General features: G+C 33.8%; 1 protein-coding gene across 15 annotated transcripts in view; it reads left to right on the top strand.

Annotated features, from left to right (window-relative positions):
* LOC100146849 (complement factor H) overlaps positions 1–15,439 on the top strand; it is an 84,088-nt gene extending 68,649 nt beyond the window's left edge. For 10 of the 15 annotated variants that reach the window (XM_070255818.1, XM_070255813.1, XM_023632611.2 and 7 more), the window contains 7 exons: positions 5,880–6,062; positions 6,539–6,748; positions 7,684–7,857; positions 8,568–8,744; positions 9,774–9,947; positions 13,046–13,228; positions 13,686–15,439. In XM_070255818.1, the coding sequence (XP_070111919.1) occupies positions 5,880–6,062; positions 6,539–6,748; positions 7,684–7,857; positions 8,568–8,744; positions 9,774–9,947; positions 13,046–13,228; positions 13,686–13,906 (1,322 nt within the window). In that variant the 3' untranslated portion in view covers positions 13,907–15,439. The remainder of the gene's footprint in view (positions 1–5,879; positions 6,063–6,538; positions 6,749–7,683; positions 7,858–8,567; positions 8,745–9,773; positions 9,948–13,045; positions 13,229–13,685) is intronic. The other 5 variants (XM_070255815.1, XM_070255811.1, XM_070255820.1 and 2 more) reach the window with 1 other exon arrangement.
* The last annotated feature ends 1,072 nt before the right edge of the window (positions 15,440–16,511 follow it).

Genomic DNA, 16,511 nt, shown 5'->3' with positions numbered 1-16,511 from the left:
ATTTTCATTATTTTGCATGTGGCTGTTCAGTCTTCCCAACACCATTTATCAAAGAGAACTTCCTTCTCCATTGTGTGTTCCAGGCTCCTTTGTCAAAGATTAGCTGTCCAGAGATGTGTGGTTTTATTTCTGGGCTTTCAATTCTATTCCATTGATCTGTGTCTGTTTTTGTGCCAGTACCATGCTGTTTTGATTACTATAACTTTGCGGTATATTTGGAAGTGAGGGATTGTGATGCCTCCATCTTTGCTCCTTTTTCTCAGGATTGCTTTAGGGATTTGGAGTCTTTCCTGGTTCCACATAAACTTTAGCATTCTTTGTTCTATTTCCATGAGGAATGTTATTGGTATTCTGATTGGGATTTCATTGATCTATGGATTACTTTAAGTAATATGGACATTTTAAATATGTTTATTCTTCCAATCTATGAGCATGGAATATCTTTCCATTTCTTTATGTCATCTTTGACTTCTTTCAATAATGCCTTGTAGTTTTCAGTGTATAGGTCTTTCACCTCCTTGGTTAAATTTGTTCCTAGATATTTTATTCCTTTTACTTGGGATTTAAATGGGATTGTATTCTTGAGTTCCCTTTCTGCTATCTCGTTATCATTGTCGTATCATAGAAATGCAACTGATTTTTGTAAGTTGATTTTGTACTGTGCAACTTTGCTGTAGCTGTTGATTATTTTTTATATTTTTCTGGTTGGTTTTTTAGAGTTTTCTACATATAGGATCGTGTCATCCACAAGCAGTGAGAGTTTCACTTCTTCATTGCCAATTTGGATATCTTTTATTTCTTTTTCTTGCCTAATTGCCTCAGCAAAAACCTCCGGTACTATGTTGAATAGGCGTGGCAAGAGTCGCCACCCTTCTCTTGTTTCTCTTCTCAGAGAGATGGCTTTCAGTTTTTAACCATTGAGTATGATGTTGTCTGTGGGTTTGTCATATACGGTCTTTATTATATTGAGGTAATTTCCTTCTATAGCCATTTTATTGAGAGGTTTTATGATAAACGCATGTTGGATCTTATCAAATGCAATCTCTGCATCCATTAAGATGATCATGTGATCTTTATTCCTCATTTTCTTAATGTAGTGTATCGCATTGCTTGATTTTGCGGATGTAGAACCATTCCTCCATCCCTGGTATAAATCCCACTTGATCATGTTGTATGATACTTTTAATGTATTGCTGTATTCAGTTTGCCGATATCCGTTTGGTTGTAATTTAGCGGGGAGAAGCTAAAGGAACAGTCCATTTGTCCATTTATCTCTCTTTAGCCCTGCCACATTGCCTTGATAACTACAGCATTACATTAAGTCCTGAAATCTGATGTGTATCTATCTATCTATCTATATATCTATATAGATATATAGATATATAGATATATTTATTCTCCAATTATGTTCTTCCTTTTCAAGTTTGTTTTAGTTCTTCTAGCCTTTTCATTAACATAGAAATTTCAGGGAACACATCAATTTCTATAGCATGTCTGCCAGTATAACGAAAAGGATGGTTTATATAATGAAAGATATATTAGGGAGAACTGACATCTTAACCATATTGAGTGTTCAATCCCGTAAACATGATATATCTCTTAAATTATTTACTTTTGCTTTTGTTTTCCCACTTTTTTTCCATAAGATCTGTTGCTAATCTTCCTCCTTTTTTCTCCTTTTCTTTATCCTCCAAAGCTCCACTACATAATTGTGTATAGTTGTGAGTTCTGGTTCTTCTAGCTGCCACCACAGCATGGCTACTGACAGATGAGTGATGTGCTTCTGTGCCTGGGAACTGAAGCTGCAGAAGTGGAGGCACTAGGCCATCAGGGCTGGCTCCCCAGTAATGTTTGAAATGTAGAAGATTTACGGTTCCAGAAAATTTGTTCATATTTTATTTTTAATATTGTAAATGTAATTTTAAGAATTACATTTTTAATATTATAAACGTAGTTTTTCAAAATTACATTTCACTTTTTTGCTGCAAGTATAAAGAAATGTACTTGATTTTTGTATATTAATTTTATCTTCTGAAACTATACTAAGTTGCCTTGTTCATTCTACGTCTTGCTTTGTAGGTGTCTTACAGTTTTCTGTAAACAACTATATGATTGCAAATACAAGATTTTATTTCTGCTGGTCTATTTTTATTTTTATTTTTTGTTTATTTTCTTATCTTGTTGCACTGACTAGGACCTCAAGGAAGCTGTTGAAAGGAAGTGATGAGAACAAATGTCTTTGTCTTATTCTTGACCATTGGGAGAGCATATTCAATGTTTTACTACAACTATAATGTCAGTGTAGGATTTTTGTAGATGCCCTGTATGAGATTAAGGGAATATCCTTCTGATCCGACTTAGCTGAGTGAGAAATTGTATCATTAACCATGGTTGAATGTTTTTAAATGACTTTTATGCATCTATTGATTTGGTAACATGACTTTCTTAATTTCGTTAATGTAGCGCATGGCATATATAAATTTTTGAATGTTGAACAAATCTCTCATTCCTAGAGGTACCTCTCCTTGGTAGTGATATATTATACTCTCTCTATTTTCACGTACTTGATTTGCTCATATATTTTTAAGGGTTCTTGCATCTATGTTCACGGGGGATATTAATCTGTAGTTATTTCTTTTGGAAATGTCTCTGCCAGGTTTTGTCATCAGGGATTTTGTGTCCTCATGAAACAAATTGAGAAGAGTTCTCTGCTCTTCTGTTTTCTGAACATACATATGCAAGAGTATTATCCGTATTATTGTTGTATTATTTCTTCCTTAAATGATGGATAGAATTCACCTGTGAAGTCATCTGATATGTAGATTGTTTTTTTGGAAGGTTTTCCTGATGAAGAATTTAACTTATTTAATAAGTAGTGGGCTACTCATATTTTCTATATTGTCTTTGGTCCAAATGTAAGGAAGTCATATTTTTCAATAAATATCTCTGTTTAATCTAATTTATCAAATTTGTTTGTATACAATTGTTTCTACTAGCCACTTAATATTTTATTTTTATTTTAATTCTATAGTCTGTTAGGTGATATCACTTCTTTCTTTCTTGATATTGACATTTGTTTCTCTTTTTTATCTTAATCATTCTTCCTAAGGTTTTTTTTCATTAATATTTTCAAATCACCAATTTTAACACTCTTAATTTGCTCTCTTTTCTATTTTTTAGCTTTATTAACATTCACTCTTTTAGCTCTATTAATTTCCTCTGTTTTCTCTTTGTCTTAATTTTCTCTGTTTCCTGTTCTGTGGAATTACTGTTTCCTTCCTTCTTGTCACTTTGATTTTAATGTACTCTTTTTCTCATTTCTCAAGTAGAAAATGAAAACGTGGTTTTAAACTCTCCTACTTTTTAAGTATAAACTTTAAAACTACACTTTTCTTTCTAAATACTGATTTAGCTGTCTCAAAAAACTTTTTATTCATTTTATTTTCATTTAATTCTGTATGTAATATTTTCTGACATTCCTTTTGATTTTTTCTTAATCTTGTCAGTTATTTAGAAGTTTCTTCTTTAATTTCCAAATATTTATGTTTTTCTAAATAATTTATTACCTTTTAACGATGTATTGTGTTATGGTCATTATATAAAGAAGTGCACATATTTAATGTATACAATTTAATGAGTATCATGAATGTTTGCATAGATAATTGATTTATTTATCTCTAATCTAATTCTATTGTCACAGAACTTACTGTAAAAGATTTCAATATTTTGAAATGTATTCATGCTCTTTTTGTCACATGGCATATTTTCAATCTTTGCAATGTTGTAAAACGTTGCATGCAAAGTGTTGAAAAAATATTTTAATGTGAAAATCTATGCATACTCTTGTTATTTGATCAGTTTAAAGTGGTTCATGGTGTTCTTCTAATTTACGTATGTCTTTTTAAACTTTTTTGTCTGGTTGTTTATCAGTCAGAGAAAGAAGACTCTCAGTGTTGCTAACCAGGATGGTGGATTTGCCTATTTCTTCCTTTCGTTCTGTCCATCTTTGCTCCATGTATTTAATGCACTTTTTAGATACATATAACTTTATGATCAATCTGTCCATGTGAATTACCATTTTTATAATGATCAAATATTTATTGACTATTTTTGTAATACTGCTTGTCTTGAGGTCTATATTATTTTACTTTAATAGTCAATTATTTTAAAACAATTAATTATTTCCATGTGATAAAAGAATTCCCAAAGGATTTCAAATAATTAGTGTCCTCAAACCAGTCTCTCTAAATTAAAAGCAAAAATAAAATAAATAAGAACTAGCTACATACCTTATTCGTCCATCTTAAAAATCTGGAAAATAAAAAGATTACCCTTTATCAATGATTAACCAACAGAAAATCTTTTAAATAAAATGGCAATGGTAGCACTACACATTGAACTCTATGGGATACAGCAAAGGCAGATATTTATAGCTTTAAAACATGCATTATAAAATTAAGAACAAAATAAAAGCAATAAGTATTACAATCTAGAAGTTAGAAAAGAATATAAACCCAAAGAATATCAAAGATTATTAGGAGAAGCTTAAAAATGCATAAAGAGTTGATTTGCAGAATAACAATTCAGCTTTTAGGGAAATTTAGTAGATGGACCAATCTTTGGCAAAAACTTATCAGGAAGTTCAACCTAAGATTCTCCAGACAAAGACAGCTAAATCTTAGATACAGAAGAAAATAAATCCTTGAGAATATAAAGAAAATAATGCCAAAATATTTAAAATAGATATATGAGAAAATGTTTTTGATAGAATATAAAATAGTCCTATTGACTTGAGAGAAGTATGGCAATATTTCTGATAATCTTAGTAAGCCTGAATGAAGTGTATTCAGTCAATTATTTGCCTGATGTGAATAGGAAATGTTGCACAATTGAAAGGATTTACAAGACTTCCCAGTATATCCTTGCATAATGAAATAAAGATACAGCATGAAATTTTATCATTTCATCAATATTTCATTCTTTCATCAATGTTTTCATTATTTTGAAATTCATTATCTTTATTGAAATAAAAACACAGTATGACAAGAGAAAGTGAAAGTAATAAATTGTAGAGAGGTCATAAAGCTTCCAGGGATAGTCATCCAGAGTCTTCCCTTGTTTGAACAAGACATGCTTTGTCTTCAGATTAGGAACTGCCAAGATACATCTGAGGTATCTCAGTTTTATGGGCGCTAAGACACAAGTTTACAAAGGGATATTTTATAACCTACTTGTTAGGTAACTGTAGCCAAGCCATCTAACCTGTTCAACTGGGTACATTATATCCATCTCTATATCCCTTAACAATGTAGGCAAGCTGATAAACAGTACCTCCAGGGGAGTTTTGAACTTTTAACAGCACACTATAAACCACTAGTGAACATGTCTACTTCTTATCTAGGCCAAGAAGCTCTATCAAATTAATTGATCACTAACTAAATGTGATTCTTCCTCTGGCTAATCAGCCTCCATTGGTAGAACATCTTTCCAGGGTTTTAATCTAATCACAAAATATTTGATCACCAATATCCATAAAAAGATCCCATTATCAGTCTTTAGTGCTTAGTATTGAATGAGTAATTAAGTTAGAACCACCTAATTGTTAAAAGTAATCAAACTAGGTTTTACATAAATTATGCAGGATTGATCATAGAAAGAATAAAAGGAAGAAACTCCAAGGAAGACCATGAGAATATAAAGCAAACCTGGTAGATTAAAGGGCTATCCAAGCTGAAAGGTAAACATATTGAAACATAGATTACAACACTATTAGTTGATCATTTATGGTACATTATTATTGAGTTTCGTATTTACTGAATTATCTTGTTAATATTTTTAACAAGATTTTTAATCAAGAAATCTAAATTTAATCTTTTTAGAAGTACAAATGCAATTGTGCCCACCTCCACCTCAGATTCCCAATGCTCAAGATATGACAACTACAGTGAATTATCAGGATGGAGAAAAAATATCTATTCTCTGTAAAGAAGAGTATCTAATCCAGAGAGGAGAAGAAATCGTGTGCAAAGACGGCAGATGGCAGTCAATACCACGCTGTGTGGGTCAGTCGTGTGTAAGCTGTTTCATGACATTCTCTCAAATAAGCTGATACTCCTCTGTGTTTTGTGTAAATGAACAAGATGAAGGCCCTTCTCTGTATCTATTCCACTTTATCTTGAAACAGTGAATTACAATCTAGGTATACAAAGCAATCAGCATTCTTTCACTTCTAATGTGAAAAGAATACAGACAAAAACTTTGGGTTACTGTGTAAATACTGGATAAAATTTCTGTTCAGGCCTATTTTACTCCTCAGGATGAACAGGACAAGAATCAAGGGACACATTGAAGAAGTGGCCTGTAGCATAGATTTTTATGGAGACTTACACCCTTGCAAGTTTCAAATGTTTTTCAGTTTTTAAATAATTTAATTTGTTCAAATTATCCTTATTATAAAGCCCCAAAGAGCATTTGACTTTCTTTGGCAATTTAAACATTATATTTGTGGTTGACTCCTTGATCTCTTTTCTTCATATAGAAAAAACCCCATGCTCTCAACCACCTCGTATAGAACATGGTACCATTGAATCATCTAAATCTACAGAAGAAAGGAAAGAGAGATCTGAACCCAAGCGTTATGCACATGGCACCAGATTAAGTTATATTTGTGAAGATGGTTTCAGGTTGTCTGAAGGCAATGGGATAACCTGCAACATGGGAAAATGGAGTTCTCCACCTCAGTGTGTAGGTAAGGACAGTACACAAACTGAAATCCTATTTTCAGAAGAATTCATTAAAAATAATCGGTTGTCACATTCTGTCATGAGCCAGAATCCTTTCGATTTCTAAATATACAAAATCATTTATACATTTATCTATCTTTTACCAAATAATTTTTGCATAATCAAATCAGCCTTATTTCTGTTAATTTCATTGGTTCGCTGTTAAATCACTTTTAATTCTGGCTTTTTTGGTATTAAAAATGGATGTATAGTGAAATTAAACCTATCTATGTATTGGTATACCTACTCATATTCTTACCTATTCAGGTAAGTTATAGTGTTTGCTTTGCCTCCAGGTTTTAAAAAAAATTTCTTATGTTCTCCCTACAACATCCCTTCTGATTTCTTACGGTAAATAGTACTTTTCTGAAGAGGATTAATTCTCAATTTGTTTGCTTTTATTATTCACGATTGGTTAGAGAAGCATTGATAGTCTTTCGTACATATATTGACACTTTTAGTTTCAAGTTCTTGCTCAAGTTGACAGCTGGACACACCCCAGAACGGTAGTTTCAGGAAAGATTTGTGCATCTTCTCTGTAATGTGATGGTAGCTCCTGTGTGATCATGTCTTGTAAATTAAAACTACCACATATAATAACTGGTACATAGGGGCTGGCCCGGTGGCCGAGTGGTTAAGTTCGCGCGCTCCGCTGCAGGCGGCCCAGTGTTTTGTTGGTTCGAATCCTGGGCGCGGACATGGCACTGCTCATCAGACCACGCTGAGGCAGCGTCCCATATGCCACAACTAGAAAGACCCACAAAGAAGAATATACAACTATGCACTGGGGGGTTTTGGGGAGAAAAAGGAAAAAATAAAATCTTAAAAAAAAAATAACTGGTACATAAAAAGTTAGTGAAACATGGAGTCATTCTTTCATTTCTTTTATTTTTTTTTAAAGGAATTCCTTGTGAACCACCAGCTTTGATTCCACACGGTGTTCTAGCTCACAAGTTAGACAGTTACCAATATGGAGAAGAAGTGATGTACAGCTGTACCGAAGGTTTTGGGATTGACGGACCTGCATCTATAAGATGTTTAGGAGGAAAATGGTCTGATCCGCCACCATGCATAAGTATAGTGCATTTCATTTTATCGTAAAACTGACAAATATCTTTAATTTAGAGCATAAATGGTACAAATATGAAACTAAGGAGTAGTTATGAACTTAATAAGGTATCTCTGGAAAGATCTGGATTCTGGTAGAGATGAATAATCCAGGTAATAAGAAGAGTTTGACAACATGAGCCAAATTATTTCATTCTCACGTCCTCTTGTGTGTGCTTGTGACATCTCTGATCTACATTCTCAGACTTTTCATTTCTGTTCCTGTATCACAGCTGGCCCCTGCTGATCAGTCTCATTATTATTCTACTTACTGTTACTTTTCCAGTTATCTCCTTATAAATATAGAATTTTCTAAGATATTTGACATAATTAGTCTTAACAGATTTTGATGGAAGCACAAGGTAGAAATATGTCCAAAATGCCAGTGGCCTCTATGGGCAAATAAGAATTCAAATGTAAGAAGTATGGTCTCAAGCATTACATGTGTCCATATCTCTTCATAGTTTCAAAATCACTATTTCAATGTTATACTTTTGATGAATGTAGAACCATTCAATGTAATTAAGTCAAAACTGCTAACATTTTTTTTCAAGTGAAGAAAAATATTGTACAGTATTCTTTGGTTTGATATGTAGCTAACTATTACTCTAGAATAATTATTGGCCTTTATATATTTTTAATGATTTACTGAACAAGTACATTTTTTTTTTGTTTCAGAAACGGATTGTCTTAGCTTACCCATCTTTAATGATGTCATACTCATAGGCCAGAAAAAGGAATCATATAGGTCAGGAGAACAAGTGGCTTATAAATGTCCAGAATATTACCAATTGGATGGATCCAGTTTTGTCCAGTGTGTTAACGGCAAATGGATAGGAAGGCCAACATGCAGAGGTATTTCGATGAAATTTTAAAATTTATTTATGAAAGTGCCTGAAGTAAAATAATATAGAATTCCCTCTAGCATCATCATAAAGTGGACGTAGATTATTTTTTCAGGCTGGGATTTCAGGCCAAAGAAGGTTCATGCCTTAACGTCAAAGGATGGAATTGTGTACTCAATAGTTAGTCTTATAGCTCAGTAGTTCTCCACGTGCGGTCCCTGGAAGAGCAGCATCAGCATCTTCTGGGAAATTGTTGGAAGTGCAAATGCAAATTCACAGGCGTAGTCAGACCTGTTGAATCACAAACTCTGGGGTCAAGGGGCTCCATGCACACTTTGGGTTAGGAACCGTCGCCATAGCCAATTATACATTATATCTACCTGAATCTCACTGATAAATTACACATGACTCATTGTAGTATCCTTAAGCATTTGCCCCCCAAAAGTCATTGAATAGTGTTTTTATAAATCATACAGTTATTTTTCTGTTGTTTTTCTACACCTCCTGTTTGGATCCTTTAATTAGTAAACTTCTTCCTTCAACAATGATATTCTTCAAAGTGTTTTCATGCTTGACTTATTCTCTAAGTAAGTGTCTACTTGTGTTTATTTTTCTAGGGGCTTAAAACTACAATTCACATATAGGATGGTTGAAAGCCAAATTCTGCTATCAAAATTCTATTTATTATGATTTTCTTGTGGTTTATAAATTCATTTTTAATTTATATAACGAGAACTCAAAGGGAAATGTTCAGAAAAACTCATTTTCATTGCCCTCCGTACACACACACAAATATCTATCAATCTTCTAGTAAAGAATCGGGGAGAGATTTAAGGTAGAGAAGCTTAAGTTGTCCTAAAAAAATATTGCTTTCTCTCCTTTTCCTCAATCTTACATGTAAATTTATTAAAAGAATCAATCTTTTATGACAGATTGATTAATTTGAAACCCCTCTGGAAATATAGTTGGAATCTCATTTGTTGATTTGCTACTCAAAATGATCATTACCTTGGAGATACTTTTTTCCTTCTCTATTCAGATGTTTCCTGTAAGAAACCACCTGAAGTCAAAAATGCCATTACCTCAAATCATATGTCTAGGTATCCATCTGGGGAGAGAGTACGTTACGAATGCATCAAACCTTTTTATCCATTTGGGGAAATATATGTGACATGTTTGAATGGAATCTGGACAGACCCACCTCAATGCAAAGGTAGAATGTCTTATTTTACCCCCAGTGTTAGAGTATATCTTAGGGACAAAATACCTTGATTTAAAGGGAGAATGAAGCAGTTCTTATGGAATAAATTTTGTAAACACAAATAAAATGATGATGCTTAAAATCCAGTTCCTTTTGTGGATGGACTAAGTAATAAGGCATATTTATTTGATGAAAGATTTGTCCAGATTAGAACAACAATTGGAATCCCAGATAATTCCCTATCTTAACCATTAAGATGCTCAGTTACTTGCCGAGGAATAAATGTAATCAAGATACCCTGAGTACCTTTGACAGCCCTTTGAAATTCTACTTTGAGACGTGAAATAGGCAGTGGGGCAGGGGTGAGAATCATAGAATGTGAACTAAATTTGGGTTTCTTTAGCATATGGATTCTATTTAAATGTATTTTACTAGTAGAGCTCATCTGTGATGTTAGTGTAACTATGTAAAAAATAAATAGTCTGAGAACTTGGTCACGGGACACTCCAGTGTTCACAGTTCAGAAAATAAGGGGAGCCAACAAAGGAGATATTGTATTAGTAACTCTTAGTTTTTCAAATTAAGTTTTGCCTGGTATGTATTTTTTCCAATATTTTACTTTGAACCTACCTATATTTTCATGTTTAAAGTGAGTTTCTTGTAGTTGGGTCTTGTTTCTGTAACCAATCTGCTATTTTCAGTCTTTTAACTCGTGTATTTAGAACACTTACCTTTAAAGTAACTACTGCCTTGTTAGGGGCTCTGTCAGCCATTTTATTATTTGCTTTTGTGTGTTTCCTCTGTTTCTGATTCTTGTTTCCTTTTATTGCCTTCCCTATAGATTTTTTGAACATGTAAATTAATTTTACTTTAATATGTCTGTAGTAATCTTGAGTGTATCTCTTTGTACAATTTTATTAGGGGTTGCTCTAGGCATGAAGATATACACACGTAACTTATTGCTGCCTATGGGTATTGACATTTTGCCACCTCAAGTTAACTGTGGAAGCTTTACTTCCATTTTAGTCCATTTAGTACCCCACATTCTAAATATAAACGTCTTATGTATTTCCTTTATATACATACAGCACCTTATCAAATAGTGTAATCTTGCAGTCAAATTTAACAAAGTCATTAGGAAAAAGATAGTCTATTATATTTGTTCCTATTATTATCACTTCCCTTGTTTTTTCTGCCTTTCTGAAGTCTCACTCCTCCTTCTGTTATCTTTTGCTTTCTATTTGAAGAATTCCTTTAGCCATTGTTTTAAGTATAAGTCTGCTGGAGGCCAATTCTCTCCGTTTTCCTTCGTCTGGGAGTGCCTTTATTTCTCCCTTTATTCCTAAGGGATAATGCCACTGGATATGGAATAGGAGTTGACAGTTCTTTTCTTCTAGCACTTGAGAAATGTCACTTCTTTCTGGTTCCTTGGTGACAGATGAGAACCACCCTGGCATTTGAATCCTTTTTCCCTGTAGGTTTGCATAATTTCTATCTAGCTGCTTTTGAGATCTTTTCTTTTTCTTTAGTTTAGTTTTCTTTAGTTTCTTTAGTTTTGAGCAGTAGGATTATTATGTATCTTGGCATGAATTTCTTGGTTTTATCTTGTTTAGTATTCACGCATCTTTTTGGATATATAGATTTATGCCTTGTGCCCAATTTGGTAAATATTCAGCCTTAGTTTTTGAATTTTTTTTATCATCTCTGACCTCCTTCTTTTTGCTTCCTTAGTCTTTAACCTTTTGCTATCTTCCCACAGGTCCCTGAAGCTCTGTCTATTTTATTCTTTTCAGTCCATTTTCAAAGCAAGTAATTTGTATTGTTCTACCTTCAAGTTTATTTACCCTTCTGTCATCAGCAATCTAACACTGAGCACATCCAGTAAGGTTATTTTATTCTGTTCTATTTTTTAGTTCTATAATTCCCATTGGATTTTTAAAAGCCATTGTCATTAATTCCAATATCTGTGTCTTCTCAATGCTGTCTTCTCTTGATTATCTTTTCTCTTTGGAGATTTTCCCAGTCCTAGGGACAATGAGTGATTTTCAGTTGTATTCTGAACATTTTGGGTATTATAGCTTGAGACTCTGGATTTTATTGAAATCTTTTATTTATCAGGTCTCCATCACTGACATGCAGTGGTGCCAATTCAGGCCCCCACTTTGCCTCCACTGACACCACAGAAACGCGGAGAGGTGTCTTGTTCCCCACAGAGTGTGGATGGAAGTCCAGGCCCCTCACTTGACCTCTGTTTATGAAGGTGGAGAGTGGGTTGTTCTTAGATTTATTCTATGACGTTTTTCTAGAGTAATGCAGGTGTTGTAAAAAATGATTGTGTCTTGGTAGGCTGCTTACTTCCTGAGCTTTAGTCTAAAGAGAGCAGGCTACCCCGGGGACTGTATTTTTCCCTGCCTAACTTTGATATCATTTCTGGGTTGCAGACTCTTTCAGTGCTCAGTCCAGGATACATAGAAGGCAAAATGAAACCAAAAGAACTCATTGCACTTTAATTCCTTGAATCCCAAAGTCCCTAAGGTTATTGACTTCCTTGCTACATCTTTCCCAATCTCTTCTGTTGCTTTTTATAATATGTTCAGGATTTTTAGCTATACTAAGCAGAAAGAAGAAACAGAAAGCTTTCTAGTTCATCTTGTCCAGAACAGGAAGCCAGCAATTCCCTTTCACGTTATGTAAATTTGTAATTCTTGAATCTTATTAAAGGAGTGATGTTTCTCTTACAATAAAAATGTAAATCAATAAAAAAATGACTAGATATCCAATAACCACTTCAATATCTTGTTTATAGAACAAGAATCTTTTTTGTTTGTCTTAGCTATCCCAACATATCCAGCATATATTCACTAAGAAAAACATTTCTTAATACTGGAATATTGTAAAACAGATGTATCTGTGAATGTTTTATGTGTGCTTTCATGGAGAGTGAAAAGAAGGGCTTAAAAATGTGTCTCTCAGTTTAAACGATTAAAATTTCATCAATGAATCATTTCTGTTATCAGAAATCACAAGACTTGGTATTACATATTGAGTTATATTTTTATTTTAACCTGTGGTTTTTTGATCTTTCAATAGTTCAAATAATGTTTTTTTAGACCCTAGAGGAAAATGCGGACCCCCTCCACCGATCGACAATGGAGACATTACCACATTCCCATCACCAGCATATCCTCCAGGATCAACAGTTGAGTACCAATGCCAGTCGCTCCACCAACTTCAGGGAAACAGGGTTATAACATGTAGGAATGGAGAGTGGACCAAACCACCAAAATGCTTAGGTAAATATTTAGGTATTCTCATGGGTCCTGGGAAAATCAGTGTAAGTAATACGAAGTTTTGCTGCTTACTATAGATTTTCATGGATTGATAACCAACCATTCTGTTGAATGCTTGCTATCAAATAGGAACGTATGAGGCAATAAAGTTTGAGAAATTGTTACTGAAGCAACAACAGCAACAAAACATTCTTTAATGAAAGATTTTCATCTGATGATTGACATTATGAATCTTTGATTATAACCTTTAGTCTCACACATTAAACACAATACCTGATTTTTACATCATTAATTGTGTAAAGTGGTTTAAATCCACATGCTGGATTTTCACTGAGTTGGTTTATAAAAGGTTTTAAGTACGACATCCTGGACAGCACAGGAGATTCAACTTGAGTGAGAATTTTTCTGTACAATATTTATATATCCTTTAATGTGTTTTTTTTTTTTTTTTGGCCTTCAGATTCATGTGTAATATCACTAGAAATGATGGAAAAACATAACATAGAACTACGATGGATGGGGGAGAAAAAACTTTATTCTGAAACAGGGGATGTTGTTGAATTTGCGTGTAAACCTGGATATCGTGCAAAGAGAGATTCCGCAGAATTTCGAGCAACCTGTCGGGAAGGAAAACTGGAGTATCCCACCTGTGAAAGACAGAGATTTAACACGCGTTCATAAAATCCTCATGTGTGCATTTATTCAGAATTTGTCATTATTAATCCAATTCTTCTCAAGTCATTCCTTCAAGTATTGTTTAACTCATTTTGGCTCATACATCAGAATTTGTGTTAAATATTATGTAGACAATGTTAGACACTAATGAATCACTTCTAAAAGGACCGCATTAAAACTTGGCTAACCAAAATGCTCTGTGTCCTGTTCATCTAATATCTATGGCCAGAAACTAGATGCAATCACTGCAGTGCCTGCTTCCATCCATCCTTTCCCCAACTTTCTCAAAGCCTCTCCATAACTTCTGAGGCTTTCTGAGACTCTCAATGTCAGAGGAAATGGAAAAAAAAGGCTAGTCACCATCTTCAAAATAATATTACTTCACAAACACGAAAAACCAAACTGTCATACCTATGTTATTAATGATGTAAGTAGCTATTACTTACATTGCTTACTTCTCAATAGATAAATATGCCAAAAAATGATGAAATGCGTGATCTTCTACAAGACGTCTATGTAGCACACATCATAATTCAAACAAATCATAAAGAGGAATTAGGACCTGTTTGAGTACACAGCTAGCATACCATACGTGCGTATCATTCATAGTGCATATCATACATGAAACATGATAAAGAATCCAGTACCAGGTATAAACACACACACACATACACAGTAGGCTTTGAGCACTGAAAATGTTTATAGAACAAAGATTGCAGGAAGTACAATAAAATAGTACCATAACTAGAGTTGCAGTTGGAGATAATAGGGGTAAGAACTGATTTTTAACTCTTTATAATTTGCTATATGCTCCAATTTTTCTATCTTTTAACACATATCACCTTTGAACCACAAGAGTATGTTGTTTAGAAATAAAGATACAGAAAAAGTAAAACAATACATGGTGAGAACTATAAATAGCTAGTGGTAATGATCTTTAGATCTAACAACTTTTTCATGATTTTGCTGGTATGGAGAGTTGTGGAAACATTCAACCCAAGAGTCCAAAATACGATTTTTATGTTCGGCATTTCAAACAGCATACTTAGTTAAAATCATTTGACTATAAACATTTTTCACTTCTACAAAAACATAAAAACTTGAAGATGATAATAAAGATACAAATAATGAAGGTAAAAATATTTTATGGTGATACCTTGTCACTTTGTATTGCATCAAATCAAGTGGCATTCTTAGACTAGAGACATGGCTGTCACCAATAGAGCCACTTTGTATAAATCTGAATCACTGGTGACAGCCAGTTTTCTCGCATTTAAAGAAACATTGTCACAACTGGCAAGTTATCTCTGCCGTTAATGTTAACATTTGTATATCTACTATTTTTCCAAAACCTTTCAGCTAACAGTTGTGGAACCTGTTTATGACACTTTCCTATAAACAATTATTTCATTGTTGACTGCAAAATAGTGATTTTTAAGATCAATTGTACCATTTGTCTGCCTTTATTAATTGTCATTCTTGTGTGAAGAGGAGTGCTAACTTACCAACTCTGTTTAAATTAAACTTTCACCTAAAGGATTTCGTAAATCTCTATTTTGGCCCTTTAATTCCTAATTTTTGGAATGCAGATTTGATGTATCATGAACTTCCATTATGGTGTTAAAGATGTTTTCTTTTCTTTTTAAAATATATATATATATATATATATATATATATATTTTTTTTTTTGGAGGAAGAATAGCCGTGAGCTAACTACTGCCAATCCTCCTCTTTTTTTCCGAGGAAGACTGGCCCTGAGCTAACATCCGTGCCCAGCTTCCTCTACTCTATATTTGGGACGCCTGCCACACCATGACGTGCCAAGCGGTGCCATGTCCACACCCAGGATCCGAACCAGCGAACCCCGAGCCACCGAGAAGTGGAACGTGCAAACTTAACCGCTGTGCCACCGGGCCGGCCCCGTTTTTTAAAAATATTGTGTGGGTGGATTCCGCATGAAATCAGCATGGATTCATGAATTTTTATTTATTAAATTTGTCACAATCAATTATAGACATTATTCTATTGAAGCTCAAATTATCTCACATTTGGCAAGTGGGGACCTCTTGAAACTGGCTCCTGATGGCTTTCGTTGTATCCCCGTTAGTCCTTGAGTATTTCTCTTCATTTTAGCACAACACGATGTTCCAGGCTCACTGTGCACTTCCCCGCCCGACATCCATAATCTTATGTCTTTCCAAGAAGGTCAGAAATTTTTTTTTCTGGACAATAGTGTTTAGAACCTAAGAATTGTGCTGTTGCTGCTAGATGGATGTTCAATAGTGTTGAAAAGCTTTTATTTCCAGGATATTTTTGTTCTCAAACCTTTGAAATAGAAGTCAAATTTAAAATTCATTAGTTCCTACTGGATTTTACAATTCAATTAAATAATAGGGAGTTTAGAAACTTTTTAGTATATAACTTCTCTTTACTAATATATTTTTATTTTTCAATATTCATGAAAATAATATCACATGTGTAATGGAAACATTACAATTAGCGGTTAACCAGTGAATGAAGGTTCCAACCTCTGTGCATTTACTTTATCCCAGGAGGTCTGACTGTATCAGCACCCACTTCAAAAAAGACTGGAAACAATTCTTATCTCTAG

This window comes from Equus caballus, chromosome 30 (genome assembly GCF_041296265.1).
Source record: "Equus caballus isolate H_3958 breed thoroughbred chromosome 30, TB-T2T, whole genome shotgun sequence".
Lineage (NCBI taxonomy): Eukaryota > Metazoa > Chordata > Mammalia > Perissodactyla > Equidae > Equus > Equus caballus.
Note: the sequence above shows the minus strand (reverse complement) of the source record. Positions and strands in the feature narration are given on the sequence as shown.